This window comes from Bombina bombina, chromosome 4 (genome assembly GCF_027579735.1).
Source record: "Bombina bombina isolate aBomBom1 chromosome 4, aBomBom1.pri, whole genome shotgun sequence".
Taxonomy (NCBI): Eukaryota; Metazoa; Chordata; class Amphibia; order Anura; family Bombinatoridae; genus Bombina; species Bombina bombina.
Window position 1 is genome coordinate 836,946,732 of NC_069502.1, and position 21,904 is coordinate 836,968,635.

The following is a 21,904-nucleotide window of genomic DNA, read 5'->3' on the forward strand; positions in this document are numbered from 1 at the left end:
CCAATTCCTTATTTTATATGCTTTCGCACTTTTTTATCACCCCACTTCTTGGCTATTCGTTAAACTGAATTGTGGGTGTGGTGAGGGGTGTATTTATAGGCATTTTGAGGTTTGGGAAACTTTGCCCCTCCTGGTAGGAATGTATATCCCATACGTCACTAGCTCATGGACTCTTGCTAATATGAAAGAAATGAATTTATCAGGTAAGTTCTTACATAAATTATGTTATTTTGCTTAAAATCATTTAGGTCTCCAAATATCTTGAATAATTCAAAATATCCTAGGTAAATATTGGCATAAGAGGGGGCAAATTTTGCCCCCATGGCTGTGCCTCTCTGTTGTAAATACATTTTACCCTCAAATACAAAATAGTTGTGTGTTAACAGATAGCTTACAACATCAATGAGATAACTAATAAAGATGATATCAAAGTTAGTTTAAAGTTTCAGAATTTCCTCTAGAGCTAACAAACCTTGTTGATGGGGGATGCAGGAATATAATGATACTACATCTATGGTTAGTAGTAAGTCTGAGTTCTTTAATTTAAACCCATCTAACTTCCTTAATAGTTGTTTAGTGTCCCTAAGGTGACCTGGCATATTAACTACTATAGGTTGTGGAAATCCATTGACCCACTCTGCTAGTCTTTCTCCTAAAGTGCCTATAGTGGAGATAATGGGTCTCCCTGGTGGATTTTTAGGATGTTTATGGATTTTTGGCAAATGTTTAAAAGTAGATATCACAGGGAACTTAACAACTAGTGAATCTGCTGTCTTCTCATCCAATATACCAATTTTTTGTCCCTCTTCTAATAGTAAATCTAATTCCTTAATAAATTTTGAAGTTGGATTAAATATGAGGGCTCTATAAGTGTCTGTGTCATTTAGCTGTAAAAATGCTTCCCTTTCATACGCTATTCTATCCAGAATAACAATTGAGCCTCCTTTGTCAGAATTAGTGATCACTACATTTTCATTATTTTGAATACTATTAAGTGCCAACCTTTCCTTCTCAGTAAGATTGTTTCTCTTTCCAGTTTTACTACCTTCACGTTTATATAATTTTGTAAATTCCTGTTCTACTATAGTATGAAATATGTCTATATTTTCTCCCCTAGATTGCGAAGGATAAAACTGTTTGTTGGTAAATTTTATATCACTTTTGGGTATTATTAAATTTACATAATTATTTTGCAAACTATCTCTCTGTAGGGTTGCTAGATCAGTTATATCACATAATTCATTGAAACTTAAAGTTTCTACATTTTCAGCAATGAATACATTCAAATCAGACTGTACATTGGTAGTTGGACTACAGGCATTAATGATACCACTAGTGTCAGAAAAATGTTTCTTTAAAGTTACTTTTCTCATAAATTTATTGAGATCTAATAAAACATCAAACAAATTAAAGTCACTTGTTGGTGCAAAGCCAAGCCCTTTTGCCAACACTTTATATTGATCATTGCTGAATTGCACACTTAACAAATTGATTATATTTTGTTCTTCTGTTGTTTCCCATTTTTTGACCCCTTATTGGATCTACTCGGGTATCTCGGTGTGGACATCCTCTGCTCTGAAACCGGACCCAGATTAGTACCAGGTGTCTGATCTTGTTTAACCATTTCTGAGAAAGATTTTCGTGCTATAGATTCTTTTGGTCTTGCACCCAGATTATTTTCTTTTGATTTATCTCCATCAGCCTCATCGTAAATTATCTCTGTAGCTGTGGTCTCCATTTGATCACATTCTGAAGAGGTCGACAGTTCTCCAGTGACATTTACTGAGGAATCTGTGCCAATACTGCTCTCACTGAATGTTACCTTTCTGTGCTCCATACCCTTCTTTTTGTTGTTCTTCTTGTGCCATTTATTCTTTCCTTTTTTCCCTTGAGTACCTTTTCCATTCGTATTCCAGGTGTAGACTATGTTCAAATCATAGTCCTTATAATCACGTTTATACTTGTTAATTTTCCTCTCCATTATTTATTTATCCAACTTCTCAAGTGTATCATTGAATTGTGCCTGGAATGCCTCAAATCTTGAATCCTCCTTCATTACATCTAGCTTAGTTTGAAGATCTGTAAGCTCTAAGAGAATTTTTTCTCTCTCTTTTTTCTTTTTATTCAGTAACTTTCCCATGAGTAATAGAGAACATTTGGTTAAAGTTTTGTTCCAATCCTCCATGAATAATACATCATCTCTTTCATTTGCTGGGTATTTCTTCATTCTTAGTCCCCTTGGAACTTTGTTTTCTTTTATGTAGAGTTGTAGGAACTCAACTTCCCACCAAAGTCTCAGTTCTATAATACTCAATTTTTCTTTACTAGAAAATAAATTAACTATATCCCCATGTGTGCTTTCCTGGGAATTTGTGCTTTTAATTAGAGATTCCAAGTTAGTGCGCCTTTGTGCAATATTACCATAAGCCATGTTGTAATTTTATAAAGTTTTCAAAAACGTGGTGTTTATTTTTTCTGTGCCTTTATTGGAGTTTTCAGGGAATAACAATGAAGAATCACCAACACTCATACACAATACTCCAACTTGCACCAGTATAAGCTTGAATGGCTTGAAGTGTAACTGTTTTTCTGTGTTTCAAACACCATGTGCATAAATCAGTACCTGTGTATTGAAGATCCAGTGGTGCATTAATGGAATGAAATGTATAATCAATATTTATAATGATACTTGTAAAAAATATCCAGCACCCGGTACCAAAGTTCAGTTATTTAAAAAACACAGATAAGGTATCATTTCCCTTGGTTTTTACAGGAAACTTACGGCATCCATATTACACCATAACAAATATATTATTCAATGTTGGTGTCCCACACCGGTAAATTTGCAAATATGTAAATCAATATAGTAAACCGGTCCTACTCACCGCAGGAAGGGTGGATGTCTGTTCCGACTGATGTCTGCTCCGACTGATGTCTCTCGTCTCCTGTTTGACCGACGCTAAGCACACCGGCTTGTCAGCTCAGTGATTGCATGCTGCACAGGCAGCTGCTACTCAGAAAAAGTTTATGAAGTTGCAAATGCTTCCAAACAGCGTTTTCCATACGCTGGTAATTGACAAAGTACTTCAGAATGGATAGGAAGAAATGCAGGCTGCACTGTCTTGGTTATTCGTAAAATACAAAAACTTTTATTTCATCTCTTTAAAATATTTACAAGCACATCTCTTGGTAGTTACCCATACACACAGGGAGAAAGGCTGCCTTCCGACGCGTTTCCTGCTCAAACAGAGCACTTCATCAGGGATGGCAGCTGATTCCCTTACATGCTATTTATTGAAGTTGAGCATGTTAACAATTTACTGACCAAAATCACTGATCCATTTTCTCTCTTCAACATTCGATATTATTGAACAAGGGTATATATTTGTTGAAGGCACTATACCCTTGTTCAATAATATCGATTGTTGAAGAGAGAAAATGGATCAGTGATTTTGGTCAGTAAAGGGTTAACATGCTCAACTTCAATAAATAGCATGTAAGGGAATCAGCTGCCATCCCTGATGAAGTGCTCTGTTTGAGCATGAAACGTGTCGGAAGGCAGCCTTTCTCCCTGTGTGTATGGGTAACTACCAAGAGATGTGCTTGTAAATATTTTAAAGAGATGAAATAAAAGTTTTTGTATTTTACGAATAACCAAGACAGTGCAGCCTGCATTTCTTCCTATCCATTCTGAAGTACTTTGACAAACCTATTACAGACATGACCCGTAAAGAGAATGATCCACTCCATTGGTCACCTACTGCCATTAAGGCCTTTGATAGTCTTGACTGCCTTTGCTGCCGCTCCAGTTCTGGCTCATCCTAACCCTGTCCTGCCTTTTGTTCTTGAGGTTGATGTGTCTGAGACTGGATTAGGTGCCCTCTTGTCTCAACGTCCTACGCCTGACGGTTCCTTGCATCCATGTGGTTTCTTCTCTAAAAAATTGTCTCCAGCGGAGTGCAATTATAAAAATTGGCGACAGGGAATTACTGGCCATAATTTTGGCACTCAAGGAATGGAGGCATCGGGGGGTAGTTATCAACGTGTCAACTTTCCTGCCTTCGCCGGTTCAATACGCCCGCCTAAGCTCGCCTACCATCGCCGCCCGCGGACCTGAAAAAATTCGCCTAAGTTATCAATAAATCTGTCAAAAAGCCGCGCACCAAGTACGGGGCGATGAGCAGCGGACTGTGAGACTCATCCGATCTCGCTGCTCTTCGGCTTTTTTACAGCTTTATTGCTAGCCTGTCACTAAGCACCCACACTAAACTACACTGTTCTACCCCCTATACCGGCGCCCCCGGAGCCCCCCGCAACTCAATAAAGTTACTAACCCCTAAACCGCCGCTCCTAGACCCCGCCGCAACTCTTATAAATGTATTAACCCCTAAACCGCCGCAACCTACATTATACCTAGTAACCCCTATCCTGCCCCCCTTTACCGCCACCACCTATAATAAATTTATTAACCCCTATCCTGCGGATACCGGACCCCGCTGCAACTAAATAAATAGTTTAACCCCTAAAACGCCGCTCCCGGACCCAGACGTAACCTATATTAAATTTATTAACCCCTATCCTGCCCCCCACTACACTGCCGCCACTGTAATAAATTTATTAACCCCTAAACCTAAGTCTAACACTAACCCTAACACCCCCCCTAACTTAAATATTAATTAAATAAATCTAAATAATATTTCTATTATTAAATAAATTAATCCTATTTAAAACTAAATATTTACCTTTAAAATAAACCCTAATATAGCTACAATATAAATAATAATTATATTGTAGCTATCTTAGGATTTATTTTTAAATAGTAATAATAGTTAATAACTATTTAATAACTATTCTAACTAGCTAAAATAAATACAAAGTTACCTGTAAAATAAATATAAATCCTAAAATAGCTACAATGTAATTATTAATTACATTGTAGCTATCTTAGGGTTTATTTTACAGGTAAGTATTTATTTTTAAATAGGAATAATTTATTTAATGATAGTGTAGTGTTAGGTGTAATTGTAACTTAGGATAGTTTTTATTTTACAGGTAAATTTCCCTTTTTTTTAGCTAGGTAAGCTATTAAATAGTTAATAACTATTTAATAGCTATTGTACCTAGTTAAAATAAATTGAAAGATGCCTGTAAAATAAAAATAAATCCTAAGATAGCTACAATATAATTATTATTTATATTGTAGCTATATTAGGGTTTATTTTAAAGGTAAGTATTTAGTTTTAAATAGGATTCATTTAGTTAATAATAGAAATATTATTTAGATTTATTTAATTAATATTTAAGTTAGGGGGGTGTTAGGGTTAGTGTTAGACTTAGGTTTAGGGGTTAATAATTTTATTACAGTGGCGGCGGTGTAGTGGGGGGCAGGATAGGGGTTAATAAATGTATTATAGGTGGCAACGGAGTAGGGGGGCAGATTAGGGGTTAATAAATTTAATATAGAGGGCGGCGGTATAGGGGGGGCAGGATAGGGGTTACTAGGTATAATGTAGGTTGCGGCGGTGTCCGGGAGCGGCGGTTTAGGGGTTAATATGTATAGAGTAGCTTGCGGTGGGCTCCGGGAGCAGCGGTTTAGGGGGAAAACACTTTATTTAGTTGCGGCGGTGTAGGGGGGACAGATTAGGGGTGTTTAGACTCGGGGTACATGTTAGGGTGTTAGGTGTAGATAGCTCCCATAGAAATCAATGGGATGTCTGGCAGCAGCGAACTTGTACTTTCGCTATGGTCAGACTCCCATTGATTCCTATGGGATCCGCCACCTCCAGGTACGCTGGGCCGGAAAAGTGCCGAGCGTACCTGCTAGTCATTTGATAACTAGCAAAAGTAGTCAGATTGTGCCGCACTTGTGTGCAGAACATCTGGAGTGATGTAAGAATCGATCTGTGTCGGACTGAGTCCGGCGGATCGAAGCTTACGTCACAAAATTCTACTTTTGCCGGTCTCTAGCCTTTGATAACTAAGGCGAATCAGCCTCGCCACAAATACGCTGCGGAATTCCAGCGTATTTGAGGTTGATAGCTTGATAACTACCCCCCATCTTCTCGAGGGTACTAGCGTGCCAGTGCTCATTCTTACTGACCACAAGAATTTAACTTATCTATCTGAAGCAAAACGTTTGTCGCCCCGACAGGCCAGATGGGTGCTATTTTTGTCTCAGTTTAATTATGTGGTCTCCTGCCTGCCTGGTAGTAGGAATGTTAGGGCTGATGCCCTCTCTCAACAATTTTCGCCTCTGTCCAAGGAGGAGTCTGTACCTACTCCTGTTATACCTCCTGACCATATTTTGGCTACCATACGTACTAATTTGACTTCTCCCTTGGGAGAGGAGATCCTGGCTGCACAAACCAATGCACCTCCTGAGAAACCTAGTGGTGTTTTGTTCCTGAGAATCTTCAAACTAAACTTTTGCACACTTACCACTATCTTAAAGCCACAAGTCACCCAGGCAAGAACCAAATGATTTGGTCTGTCACTCGACAATTCTGGTGGCCAGGTCTTCGTTCTGATATTGCTGCATATGTTTCCTCCTGCTCAGTTTGTGCACAGAATAAGACTCCTCGACGTCTTCCTGTGGGTCTTCTTAAACCTATTGCTAATGGTGAGCGTCCTTGGACACATCTTTCCATGGACTTCATTGTCGAGCTCCCTGTTTCCAATGTCAATACTGTTATCCTTATGGTGGTTGACCGTTTTTCTAAAATGTCACATTGCATTCCCTTGATGAAGCTGCCTACCGTTCAACCGTTCAGGAGCTTGCTATGATTTTTGCCCGGGAGGTCTTCCGTTTACATGGGTTACCCAAGGAGATAGTGTCGGATCAGGATAGCCAGTTTGTCTCCAGATTTTGGCGTTCCTTTTGTGCTCAAATGGGGATCCAGCTTTCCTTCTCCTCTGCATATCACCCTCAATCCAATGGGGCTGCGGAACGGTCTAATCAAGCTCTGGAACAGTTCCTCCGTTGCTATGTCTCAGATCACCACAATAATTGGTCTGAACGGTTACCTTGGGCAGAGTTTGCTCGTAATAGTGCTATTAATGCTTCCTCCAAGTTATCCCCATTCATGGCGAATTATGGGTTTCAACCATCCTTGTTGCCCAATTCATTCATGTTTCAGGGTATTCCGGCTTTGGAGGAGCATCTCCGGCAACTCTGTTCCACGTGGGTGCAGATTCAGGATTGCCTTCATCGTTCTATGCAGCACCAAAAGTTCCAGGCTGATCATAAGCGTCTGCCTGCACATTCCTACTAGGTTGGTGAGAGAGTTTGGCTGTCCTCCCGCAACTTGAACCTTCGTGTGCCTTCCAATAAATTGGCTCCCCGTTATGTTGGTCCTTTTCGAATACTCCGACGGGTTAATCCTGTTGCCTACGCTCTTGACCTTCCTCCTGCTATGGGCATCTCCAATGTTTTTCATGTCTCCCTTTTGAAACCATTGGTTTGTAATCGGTTTACCACTGTGTTGCCTTGTCCCCGTCCTATCTTTGTTGACAACCATGAGGATTATGAGGTCAGCAGCATTATTGACTCTCGTATGTCCAGGGGCCGTGTACAGTAATTGGTTCACTGGAGGGGCTACGGTCCCTCCTCTGATGTTCATGCTCCCGCCCTCCTCTGTGCCTTCCATGCCCGTTTCTCCAATAAGCCTTTTGTCCTCCCGCGGGGGAGGGGTCGTTGAGGGGAGGGTACTGTCAGGGTTTTTTCCCTGTTGTTTGCCATGTGCTGCCTGCAACCATTTTACTCACCTCTCTTAACGACTATGGTGCATTGTGGGGGATGCTGCTCATTTCCTATACTTCCTTTTATGGCCAGACTGGTGTGCATCATCCATGTGAGACAGGATGCAGTCTCAGAATTGTGATGTCATCACTTATTATTTAAAGGGCCTCTGTTCAGTATGCTTTGCCTTTGCATTGTCTCAGACCTGTTTGTGAGAGTTCCTGTGTATTACCTGGCTGCCTGACGTCCTTCCTGGTTCCTGATCCCTGGCTTGTTCCTGACTCTGCTGTTTTCCTTGTTCCTGATTCCGGCTCATCTGACTATTCGCTTTGGCTCCTGACTCGGCTCGTCTGACTACCAGCTCTGGTTTTGACTCCTGGCTTGTTATTTGACTTGTGGACTTTTTATTATTTTTTGCTATGAATAAAGGTGTGATTATTTGTGCACTTCTCATCTCAGGCTGATTCCTGGCACCCTGACAGTTACAAGTTATTCGTACTAACCGGATCTTGTGTTAAAAGCGGTCTTCCATTCGTGGCCTGGAAAGATACGAATCAGGTTGTATGCCCCACGTAAGTTCAACTTGGTGAAAAAGCAAGCATCCTGGAGCGAGTCATACAGTTCGGTGATCAATGGAATGGGATAGCGATTCTTAATAGTTATGTTGTTCAAGGCCCTGTAGTCGATGCAGCCCACCATCCTTCTTACTGAAAAAAAAGAAGCCTGCCACAGCAGGAGAGGATAAAGGGCGAATGAAACCTTTAGCTAGGTTCTCTTGGATGTACTCCTCCATGGATTTGGTTTCAGCTTTGGAGAGTGGATAAGTCCTCCCTTCAGGAAGTGGGGCTCCGGGAAAGAAGTCGATCTTGCAGTCATAAGGACGATGAGGTGGCAGCACGTTGGCTGCTTTTTTCTCAAATACCTCTGCAAAGTCTGCATATACTGAAGGAAAGTTTGGAGGAGTCTGTATACTGGCTATGGAGATGCGGAGCAGAAGAGCGACTTTGGCAAGGCAGGAGTGGAAACAGGAGGTACCCCAGGAGGCCAGTTGTCCTTCAGCCCAGTCGAACTGTGGATTGTGTACCCGAAGCCAAGGAAAACCAAGGATGACAGGCTGTGCTGGGGAATGAATGACCTCAAACTGCAGCTGTTTGGTATGAAGGACTCCCAAGGTCAGAGTTAGGGGTGCTGACTCAAAATGGATCAACCCTGAACCAAGGGGGTGCCATCCAGAGTAGATATTTTCAGACATTGTCTTTTCTGCAAAAGAGGCAAACCAGCTTGAATCATGAAACAGTGATCTAGGAAGTTTCCAGCTGCCCCTGAATCAATTAAGGCTTGAGTGTGGACAGTATTATGAAGGAAGGTAAGGGTAACAGGTAACAGGATCCGAGAGGAGTGAGGGGATTTAGTAGAGATCAAGCTTTATCCCCTAAGCACTGGCATTTCCCGGCTGAATGTCACAGTCCTTTAGTTGGTGAGTATTGGACCCACAATAAAAGCATAGTCTCAATCTCCTTCTCTGTCTTTCAGACTCTGAAGGTTTGAAGGAGAGATCCATGGGTTCCTCCACTGAGGTAACTGGAGCTGCTGAGGGGGTAGAGGTTACTGCTGAAATCGGACGAATAGGACGGGAGGGAAGGAACCTTCTTGTTCTGTCTCTCTCGGCTTGTCTCTCCAGAAAGCAAGAGACCAGACTGATACAAAGCATTATAAAAGTCATCCATAGAAGAAGGAATATCACGATAAGTGAGTTCATCTTTGATGTGTTCATGCAGACCCCTCCTAAAAGCTGCCTTGAGAGGACTGCCCACCCAAGTGGTTTCAAGTGCAAAGGTGCAAAACTCGATGGCAAATTTTATCACAGTTCTATTGCCTTGGCGGAGGTCTAGGAGAGAAAATTCTACAGCAGAGGTACGGCCAGAAGTCCCAAAGACAGAAGACAATGCAGAAATGAAATAATCAGCATCATCAGAATATCCCAGAGCAGAGAAAGTTAGTAAGATGAGGAGGGTTGCCAGGCAGGTCAGTCCCCAGCGGCAACGGTAGAGCAGTAAAAGGCAAATCACTAGAATGGTAAGACAGGCAGGATTTGTCAAAAGTAAAGCAGTCCAAGAACAAACCACTAGAATGGTCAGGCAGGCAGGGTTTAGCAACGGTAAAGCAATTCAGCAAATTAGGGGTTAAACAGGCAGAGTAGTCAGACAGGCAGGGTTCAGCAGCAGTATATCAATCCAGCAATTCAGGGGTATAACAGGCAGAGTAGTCAGACAGGCAGGGTTCAAACACTTTAAGGCAATACTGAAGTTACAATCTATCACACCCAGGAGCACACAAAGTAACACCTATACTTGGGCAGTGATAGATCGTTACTAAGAGACTTACATAAGCGCAGGATTCCCCCACAGGAATCCAGACCAGCATCTGAGAGAGAGGAGCATGCAGTGATGACGTCAGCACCGCATGCATCTGGACCCGACACAGTGGGGTAGTGGTTGGTATCTTACAGCGCTAATAAAAATGACCTCTAGCTCTTAACAGAATGGGTCCCTAGCTACCCACAGGTGTATAGATACAAACAAGGAGGAAGCTGTAGGAGAGCCTAGTCAAAGGCCAGGTCCAAAGAAAATGCTAACTAAGATTTAGAATAGGGAATGGATATTTAATACACATATAATTGAAACTATCTAGAAAATATCACTAAAAAGTTTAATAACATACAAAGCACAAAGTATATTACAAAGTGTCGCGTGGATCCATGACTTAACAATTAAAATCATAAAAGTTAAAAATAAATAAAATATGGCAGTCCAATAAGAACAAGTGTATCTAGGAACGGCAATAAAACATGTAATGACTACTCACAGCTAGGTTATAAAGCATATAGTAATTTATAAACACTACAAAATAAAAAATACATTTACTAAAAAATACAATATATAAAACAAAGATACAAAAAGGTGACAGTGATAAAAGTGTCTCAATGTCTCAGGTTCCCTCCTGGGTGTGAAAAAAGAAAGTCAAATCCATAATGTGTTGTTGTGTCCAAGAATCCAAATGAAAGTGTGTAATAGTGGAATGCAAAAAATACAAAATGATCCAAAAATCCAAAAATTGTGAAAAATGTGAAGAAATATAGAATACAAAAATAATAATAATAATATAAAAAAGGGGGATGAAAAAGTAACAGCTGTAGTAGTCCCAAACTCAAAGAACAATTTGGGAAATGATAAAAATAAAATATAAAAATTATGTAATTGTAATCCAAAAATAGTAGGCAATAAAAATGCTGTGAATGTGTATATCTTCAAATCCTGTGAAAAAGAAATAATGACATAGAGCAATACTGTTTACAAAAAACTACAAACAATTGAAATGTATCTCACCATATATTGCCAACGCGTTTTGGCCCACCTGTAGGGCCTTTCTCAAGACTAGTATATGGTTGGTGAGTTAGCTCCTTATATATCAAACTTTGGGCCTTTTGGCGCCAAAAACAATTGGTGCTGAAAATGCTGGCCCTATGACCCGGATGTATTCCAACCGGAAGTACTATGTAAACACTCATTCTTAGATAATAAACTTGAGCCTGAAAATAAGTTAGTTTATGTTGTTGGTCATGTATATTATTGTCACCCATTATCGTAATCCTTTTACCTAAAATAGTTAGTCATAGATTTCACCCGTTACTGGTATCTGAAATAATAACCGGAAGTGGAGGTTTCGTTAAACCGGAAGTCAGCTATTATCGCCAAACCGGAAGTTAGTGTAGTTCCTACTTCCTGTTAGTTACCGGGTTATTGACATCCGGTCTTAATGTTTACCTTCCAGTGTAGGTGAATGTCTGGATTACTGGCAAACGGATATTAAGGAGGACGCATAGTTGCATGCCTACTGGAAAAGTGATGTTTGCACATTGGGATCTATTCAAAACAAGTGCCTCACATGTTTTTAAGAGTACTCCTTAACACTATAATAGGTAGGAAGGTCAAGTGATAATAATGATAAAGAATAAAAAGAAAAAGTTATATATATGGGATATTAAAATCAGAGAGGGTGTTACATATCAGATAACCAGAATAGGATATAACATAATTTATGTAAGAACTTACCTGATAAATTAATTTCTTTCATATTAGCAAGAGTCCATGAGCTAGTGACGTATGGGATATACATTCCTACCAGGAGGGGCAAAGTTTCCCAAGCCTTAAAATGCCTATAAATACACCCCTCACCACACCCACAATTCAGTTTAATGAATAGCCAAGAAGTGGGGTGATAAGAAAGGAGCGAAAGCATCAAAAATAAGGAATTGGAATAATTGTGCTTTATACAAAAAAATCATAACCACCACAAAAAAGGGTGGGCCTCATGGACTCTTGCTAATATGAAAGAAATGAATTTATCAGGTAAGTTCTTACATAAATTATGTTTTCTTTCATGTAATTAGCAAGAGTCCATGAGCTAGTGACGTATGGGATAACAGATACCCAAGATGTGGAACTTCCACGGAAGAGTCACTAGAGAGGGAGGGATAAAATAAAGACAGCCAATTCCGCTGAAAAAAATAATCCACAACCCAAATCAAAAAGTTTTAATCTTTATAATGAAAAAAACTGAAATTATAAACAGACGAATCAAACAGAAACAGCTGCCTGAAGTACTTTTCTACCAAAAACTGCTTCAGAAGAAGAAAACACATCAAAATGGTAGAATTTAGTAAAAGTATGCAAAGAAGACCAAGTCGCTGCTTTGCAAATCTGATCAACAGAAGCTTCATTCCTAAAAGCCCAGGAAGTAGAAACTGACCTGGTAGAATGAGCCGTAATCCTTTGAGGCGGGGACTTACCCGACTCCACATAAGCATGATGAATCAAAGACTTTAACCAAGACGCCAAAGAAATGGCGGAAGCCTTCTGACCTTTCCTGGAACCAGAAAAGATAACAAATAGACTGGAAGTCTTCCTAAAATCTTTAGTAGCTTCAACATAGTATTTCAAAGCTCTAACTACATCCAAAGAATGTAACGATCTTTCCTTAGAATTCTTAGGATTAGGACACAATGAAGGAACAACAATCTCTCTACTAATGTTGTTAGAATTCACAACCTTAGGTAAAAATTGAAAAGAAGTCCGCAACACTGCCTTATCCTGATGAAAAATTAGAAAAGGAGATTCACAAGAAAGAGCAGATAACTCAGAAACTCTTCTAGCAGAAGAGATAGCCAAAAGGAACAATACTTTCCAGGAAAGTAATTTAATGTCCAGAGAATGCATAGGTTCAAACGGAGGAGCCTGCAAAGCTTTCAAAACCAAATTAAGACTCCAAGGAGGAGAGATCGACTTAATGACAGCTTTGATACGAGACAAAGCCTGTACAAAACAATGAATATCAGGAAGATTAGCAATCTTTCTGTGAAAAAGAACAGAAAGAGCAGAGATTTGTCCCTTCAAAGAACTTGCAGACAAACCTTTATCCAAACCATCCTGAAGAAATTGTAAAATTCTAGGAATTCTGAAAGAATACCAGGAAAATTTATGAGAAGAACACCAAGAGATGTAAGTCTTCCAAACTCGATAATAAATCTTTCTAGAGACGGATTTACGAGCCTGTAACACAGTGTTAATCACTGAGTCAGAGAAACCTCTATGACTGAGGATCAAGCGTTCAATCTCCATACCTTCAAATTTAATGATTTGAGATCCTGATGGAAAAATGGGCCTTGAGATAGAAGGTCTGGTCGTAATGGAAGTGTCCAAGGTTGGCAACTGGCCATCCGAACGAGATCCGCAAACCAAAACCTATGTGGCCATGCTGGAGCCACCAGCAGTACAAATGAACGCTCCAATAGAATTTTGGAGATCACTTTTGGAAGAACTAGAGGCGGAAAGATATAAGCAGGATGATAATTCCAAGGAAGTGACAACGCATCCACTGCTTCCGCCTGAGGATCCCGGGATCTGGACAGATACCTGGGAAGTTTCTTGTTCAGATAAGAGGCCATCAGATCTATTTCTGGAAGACCCCATATTCGAACAATCTGAAGAAAAACCTCTGGATGAAGAGACCATTCGCCCGGATGTAACATCTGGCGACTGAGGTAATCGCTTCCCAATTGTCTACACCTGGGATATGAACCGCAGAAATTAGACAAGAGCTGGATTCCGCCCATACAAGTATCTGAGATACTTCTTTCATGGCTTGAGGACTGTGAGTCCCCCCTTGATGATTGACATATGCCACGGTCGTGACATTGTCTGTTTGAAAACAAATAAACGATTCTCTCTTTAGAAGAGGCCAAAACTGAAGAGCTCTGAAAATCGCACTGAGTTCCAAAATGTTGATTGGTAATCTCGCCTCCTGAGATTCCCAAACCCCTTGCGCTGTCAGAGATCCCCATACAGCTCCCCAACCTGATAGACTTGCATCTGTTGAGATCACAGTCCAGGTTGGACGAACGAAAGAGGCCCCTTGAATTAAACGATGGTGATCCATCCACCAAGTTAGAGATGATCGAACATTGGGATTTAAGGATATTATTTGTGATATCCTTGTATAATCCCTGCACCACTGGTTCAGCATACAAAGCTGGAGTGGTCTCGTGTGAAAACAAGCAAAAGGGATTGCGTCCGATGCAGCAGTCATGAGACCTAAAATCTCCATGCATAATGCTACTGAAGGAAACAATTGAGATTGAAGGTTTCGACAGGCTGAAACCAATTTCAGACGTCTCTTTTCTGTCAGAGACAAAGTCATGGACACTGAGGAAAACAAGGAACTCTTTGGTAAATTGATCCTCCAACCATGTCTTTGAAGAAACAACACACGTTGATTCTTATGAGATTCTGCAGAATGTGAAGACTGAGCAAGTACCAAGATATCGTCCAAATAAGGAAATACCGCAATACCCTGTTCTCTGATTACAGAGAGAAGGGCACCGAGAACCTTCGAAAAGATCCTTGGCGCTGTTGCTAGACCAAATGGAAGAGCAATAAACTGGTAATGCTTGTCTAGAAAAGAGAATCTCAGAAACTGAAAGTGATCTGGATGAATTGGAATATGCAGGTATGCATCCTGTAAGTCTATTGTAGACATATAATGCCCTTGCTGAACAAAAGGCAGAATAGTTCTTATAGTCACCATTTTGAATGTTGGTATCCTTACATAACGATTCAATATTTTTAGATCCAGAACTGGTCTGAAAGAATTCTCTTTCTTTGGTACGATGAATAGATTTGAATAAAACCCCAGACCCTGTTCCAGAACTGGAACTGGTATAATTACCCCAGCTAACTCTAGGTCTGAAACACATTTCAGAAATGCCTGAGCCTTCACTGGATTGACTGGAATGCGTGAGAGAAAGAATCTTCTCACAGGCGGTCTTACTTTGAAACCTATTCTGTACCCTTGTGAAACCATATTCTGAATCCAAAGATTGTGAACCGAATTGATCCAAACATCTTTGAAAAATCGTAACCTGCCCCCTACCAGCTGCGCTGGAATGAGGGCCGCACCTTCATGCGGATTTAGGGGCTGGTTTTGACTTTCTGGAAGGTTTGGATTTATTCCAGACTGGATTAGTTTTCCAACCGGAAACTGTTCCTTTAGGGGAAGGATCGGGCTTCTGCTCCTTATTCTGACGAAAGGAACGAAAACGATTAGCAGCCCTGTAATTACCTTTAGATTTTTTGCCCTGAGGCAAAAATGCACCCTTCCCTCCAGTAACAGTTGAAATTATAGAATCCAACTGAGAACCAAACAACTTATTACCTTGGAAAGAGAGAGAAAGCAAAGTTGACTTAGAAGTCATATCTACATTCCAGGATTTAAGCCATAAAGCTCGTCTAGCTAAAATAGCTAAAGACATATACCGGACATCAACTCTAATGATATAAAAAATGGCATCACAGACAAAGTTATTAGCGTGTTGAAGAAGTTTAACAATGCTATATGTATTATGATCTGTCACTTGTTGCGCTAAAGCCTCCAACCAGAAAGTTGAAGCTGCAGCAACATCAGCCAAAGAGATAGCAGGTCTAAGTAGATTACCTGAACATAAATAAGCTTTTCTCAAAAAAGATTCAATTTTCCTATCTAAAGGATCTTTAAACGAAGTGCTATCTGCCTTAGGAATAGCAGTACGTTTGGCTAGAGTAGAGATAGCCCCATCGACTTTAGGGATTTTATCCCAAAATTCCAATCTATCAGATGGCACAGGGTACAATTTCTTAAACCTTGGAGAAGGAGTAAATGAAGTACCCAGACTATCCCATTCCCTAGCAATCACATGTGAGATAGCATCAGGAACTGGAAAAACTTCCGGGAATTAACACATGAGGTTTATAAACCGAATTTAAACGTTTAGCAGTTTTAGTATCAAGAGGACTGGACTCCTCCATATCTAAAGCAATCAAAACTTCTTTAAGTAATGAACGAATAAACTCCATCTTAAATAAATATGAAGATTTATCAGTATCAATATCTGTGGTAGAATCTTCTGAACCGGAAAAAAACCTCATCAGAAACAGATAAGTCAGAATGATGACGGTCACCTAAAAATTCATCTGAAATGTGAGAAGTTTTGAAAGACCTTTTACGTTTACTGGAAGGAGGAATAACAGACAGAGCCTTCCTAATAGAATTAGAAACAAATTCTTTTACATTAACAGGAACATCCTGAACAGTAGATGTTGAAGGAACAACAACAGGTAAAGGATTATTACTAATGGAAACACAATCTGCATTGGAAAGTTTATCATGACAGCTTTTACAAACTACGGCTGGAGGAACAGTTACCACAAGTTTACAACATATGCACTTAACTTTGGTAGAACCAGCATCAGGCAGCGTCTGTCCATTAGTGGATTTTGATCCAGGGTCAGGATGAGACATCTTGCAATATGTAATAGAAAAAACAACATATAAAGCAAAATTATCAAATTCCCTAAATGACAGTTTTAGGAATGGGAAAGAATGCAAGATAATAAGCTTCTAGAAACCAGAAGCAATGAAAAGAAAATGTTTAAATAATGTGAGTAAAAAAGACGCCCACATTTTTTTGGCGCAAAAAAATGTCAGAATATGCATGCGTAACAGAATACAACTTCCGGCGTAAATTACGTCGCCGGAAATGACAAAAAATTTTAGCGCCAAAAAAAGTTTGCGCCAAAAATGACGTAATAAAAAGAAACATTTTCTGCCCCCGCGAGCCTAACAGCATGCAGGAAAAAATGGCCAAATGAAATTTTTCAAGGTAAGAAAAAATAATTAAATGCATTATCCCAATAATGAAACTGACAGTCTGTATAGAAAAGGAATACTGATTATCCTGAATCAAGGCAAATATAAGTTTATAGACATATATTTAGAACTTTACATATAAAGTGCCCAACCATAGCGCAGAGTGTCACAAAAAATAAGACTTACTTACCCCAGGACACTCCTCTACATGTAGTAGATAGCCAAACCAGTACTGAAACGAGAATCAGTAGAGGTAATGGTATATAAGAGTATATCGTCGATCTGAAAAGGGAGGTAGGAGAAGAAATCTCTACGACCGATAACAGAGAACCTATGAAATAGATCCCCTAGAGGTAGACCATTGTATTCAAATAGGCAATACTCTCTTCACATCCCTCTGACATTCACTGCACTCTGAGAGGAAAACTGGGCTTCAACCTGTTGCGAAGCGCATATCAACGAAGAATCTTAAGCACAAACTTACTTCACCACCTCCACGGGAGGCAAAGTTTGTAAAACTGAATTGTGGGTGTGGTGAGGGGTGTATTTATAGGCATTTTAAGGTTTGGGAAACTTTGCCCCTCCTGGAAGGAATGTATATCCCATACGTCACTAGCTCATGGACTCTTGCTAATTACATGAAAGAAATATTATTTGAATATATCCTTTGAATAACCGATAGTAGTGTATATGTAATTTATGTACATCAGACTAGGATAGCTGTCTGTGTGTCACAATCGTGCAAGTCTTGCACACATTGTATTGTTTAAGTTACAATTGGATATGTCATACCTTTAGTATAGGGTGGGACCCCTGTACTAAGGATGAGAGTATATACCATGATGTACAATAGGAATAATCATGATCTTGGATAGAGGTGAGGGTACCTTCAGCTCTGGTGTTAGAGTTTATATGTTATAATAAGGTTTACCAATTATATATATACATATATACACACATAATCCATCACAACAACAGCGTGAGTTGGAATATGAACGTATTAAGAACAGAGTATAGAGATCCAGTCAAAACTGTTAGACGAGTGTGTTAGGGAAACAAATGTAATAATGAATAGGCTGGGTATGAGATATCTGATATTCAAAGGGAGGATGTATCTGAGCCTTCATTGATTCTACCATATTCTACCCTATTCGATCGTAACAGGATATTCCACTGATAATTCTGCTACATTTAGGATCGACTTATACTGCTATATGGTGCCTTTATTAACCCCTTAAGGACCAGCGACGTACCCTGTATGTCACTGGCCTTTTTTTGGGACTTGATTCTTTTATAGCGTGGTCTTGCCACCAGCGTTGAGACTGCTCTATTCCACAAAGCCTGCTGGAGGGAGGGTATTAATAGCGTCTTCTTGCTAGACTTGTGCTATTATGTCCTGAAAAAAACCTTAATGACCAGTGACATACAGGGTACATTGTGGTCATTAAGGGGTTAAGATGTAGATATATCAGATAGAGTGAATATGTTAATAGAAATCATATTTGAGCCCTAGACGTAACACCAAATTGAAACATAATCTAAAGTCAAGTTTAATATAAAAAAGTTAGATTATGTATGTTTTGTGTTGTAGACTTCGGACAATAACCCGAACCAGGTCAATGAATGTCGTCAGGTTCCTATAGTAAAAATATGTGTAGTTCATCTACCGTTACTGTTTAAAAGTCTCAGTGCACGAATGAATAAAATGGAGGTAATGGTCAATATTTCGATAATGATATAGTCATAGTATATAGACATCAGTTCACATTAATAAATTAATGGTTAAGAAATATGGCCTTGCTGTCATGTCGGTATTTACTAATGGAGACTGGGTGTTTAAGACCTGTAGATGGTGTAGACCATTCATAGTGAGACCTGACTGTTAGCTTCTATAAAGGAAATTCAAGTCATTATTCAGTGTAGGACAAAAATGTATGCTATTTAGGTTCAATTTCGGACGGGATTGTGACCAACTAGTCGTAGGTGTTCTAGATGGGTAATATGACTTGGTGCTAGTTCTATTTAATATGTGAAAACCCATAGAACCTGGTCGGTATCTGTTTACTTAAGACTCAGTAGATGGGATAGATCCTCCTTGTTATTCAGGCCCTTAGGGTAAAGGCAATCCAATTAAAAAACCCATCTAGATTCTGATATAAGTAACTTCTTATCGTAATCACCGCCCCTCCAATTGGGTTTTACCAGTTGAATCCCATAATAGCTCAGATCCTTCAAATTACCCTTATGGTAGGTGGTAAAATGCCTATACATGGCGGTATCGGTGTTGCCGTGTTCAACCTGTAAGAGGTGTTCACGAATTCTGTCTCTCAGGTATCTTGAGGTTTGACCTACGTACTGTAGTCCACAGCTACATTGAACAACGTAGATGACACCTTTATTGCTGCATCTTATCAGGTCCTTAATTTCATATTTCATATTTGAGTTGTGAGACTGAAAGTTCTTGATCTTTAGGCCCTTCTTGCATGCCTTGCAGCTAATGCATAGGAAGAAACCCTTTATATTCCTACCAAAGACATCTTTCACTCGTGTTGTTTTCAACCGTGGGATGCTGGGAGACAATATATTCTTCAAATTGTCTGATCTTCTATAGATGAATTTTGGTTTGTTTGCAAGCATCTCTCCTATAGTGTCGTCATTTTTTTTAACAGAGGCCAATTTTTCTCTATTATACGTCTATTTTCGCTGTATTGGGTTATGAATGCGACGTCTATAGAGTTGTTATCATGGGTAAACCTGTTTTTTTTTGTCTTTGTATCTGAGGAGTTCCTTTCGGTCTCTTCTTCTGACTTCCTCTATGTCTCTATTGAGTTTATCTTCCTCGTATCCTCTCTCCAAAAAACGTATTTTTAGAATTTCAGCCTGTTTTTCCCATTGTTCAGAGTCTGAGCAATTTTTCTTGAGCCTGAGTAGCTGTCCCTTCGGAATATTTTGTTTCCACTTGGTGTGATGGCAGCTATCGATATGAATGTAATTATTACAGTCTACGGGTTTGAAGTAGGTTGAGGTCTTTAGTTTACCATCCTCTACTGTTATTTTTAGATCCAGAAATGTGATCTCTGTACTGCTAATTTCATGTGTGAATCTCAGGTTATGTGTGTTGTTATTCATAACATAAATGGTATACTCCAAATCTTCTATTGAGCCCTTCCATAACATAACAGCCACTGGCAACGAGCAGGGAAGGAGAAGCGGCGCCCCTGTCAACAGCTGGAGCGGCGCAGCGTGACATGAAGCCGTGGACTCTCCTCCCATTAAGATGGAAATTATATGCACGTGAAACGCCTGTAAGGTTTAAAAAAATGTACATGAGTGAAAACATGATAAATACATAAAAAATGTTTTTAAAGGTAAATTAATTAAATAAATATATAACAATAACCTAAGAGGCTAATAGATTGCCAAATAACAAAAAATATAGTACTTAACATTGGACACCCTACTAATGGAGAAAGCAGTAGGAAACCAAAACCAGTGCTGAAACATAACAGCAGAGGATCTGGAATAGGAGTATATTCACGAACCAACAGAAAGAGGCAAAGGACACGTCCCTGTGACACATGTGGAAAGGCTTGTGATTAAATCCCAATAGGTGAAAAATATATGACTACTTATACTACAAATAAATCGCTCAAAAAATCACTGTACTCTGAGGGGAGAACCCCTCCCACCAAAGAATCAAATGGATTGTGGCCTCTCACCACCTGTATGAAATAAATATTTTTATTACAATTTCAATACACAAGATTATTGAGGGTATTTTTTCAAATGTAGTCAAAACATTTATAGATTTATAAATATATTAAGAAACCTTTCTAAAATAATTCAGCGTTTTTATTTTTAATAAAAATTTGTATTTGGAAATCAAAAAAACAAAATATTTTATTTGTTTTATTTGTTATAATTCAGCACTATGCATTTTATGCAGCTAAGGGGATTATCCTAAAATAGATAAGGGCTTAACATAGGGGTTCACTCTGTGTAAAATATAAGAATGTGTTATCTCCCAAATTAATTTTCTGATGCACAATAAATTTTAACTTCGGAGAAAAACTTTTCCCACGTTTAGAACATGAGAATTCATAAAGAATGCTTTTCCCACGTTTCAGAACATGAAAATGCTTTCTCTCCTTTATGAATTCTCTGATATTTAACCCCTTAAGGACCACAGCACTTTTCCGTTTTCTGACCGTTTGGGACCAAGACTATTTTTACATTTCTGCGTTTTTTGTGTTTAGCTGCATTTTCCTCTTACTAATTTACTGTACACACACATATTATATACAGTTTTTCTCGACATTAAACGGACTTTCTAAAGATACCATTATTTTGAACATATAATTTACTAGAATTTTTTTTATAAAATATGATCAAAAATGAAAAAAACCCACGTTTTCTAACTCTGACCCCCAAAATCTTACACAAATCTTACACACCAAAAAAACCAATGCTAAATAGTTTCTAAATTTTGTCCTGAGTCTAGAAATACCCAATGTTTACATGTTCTTTGCTTTTTTTTCAAGTTATAGGGCAATAAATACAAGTAGCACTTTGATATTTCCAAAACTTTTATTTTTAAAAATAGCGATAGTTACATTGGAACACTGATATCTGTCAGGAATCCCTGAATATCCCTTGACATGTATATACATTTTTTTAGAAGACAACCCAAAGTATTAATCTAGGGACATTTTGGTAAATTTCAGGCCACCATTTCACCGCCAAATGAAAAAATATTGTTGACTACTTTTTCACAAATTTTTCACTAACTTTAGGTTTCTCACTGAATTTATTTACAAACAGCTTGAGCAATTATTGCACAAATTGTTATAAATGCTTCTCTGGGATCCCCTTTGTTCAGAAATAGCAGATATTTATAGCTTTGGTATTATTTGTTGGTAATTAGAA

The 21,904-nt window shown here is 39.1% G+C and overlaps 1 protein-coding gene across 2 annotated transcripts in view; it reads right to left on the reverse strand.

Moving 5' to 3' along the window:
• Window positions 1-10,379: 10,379 nt before the first annotated feature.
• Window positions 10,380-21,904, reverse strand: part of LOC128657208 (oocyte zinc finger protein XlCOF6-like) — a 135,721-nt gene continuing 124,196 nt past the window's right edge. Inside the window, exon 9 of one of the 2 annotated variants that reach the window (XM_053711465.1) lies at window positions 10,380-11,052. In XM_053711465.1, the coding sequence (XP_053567440.1) occupies window positions 10,988-11,052 (65 nt within the window). In that variant the 3' untranslated portion in view covers window positions 10,380-10,987. Of the gene's footprint in view, window positions 11,053-19,605; window positions 20,282-21,904 lie in introns of those variants that run through there. The other variant, XM_053711464.1, reaches the window with a different exon arrangement.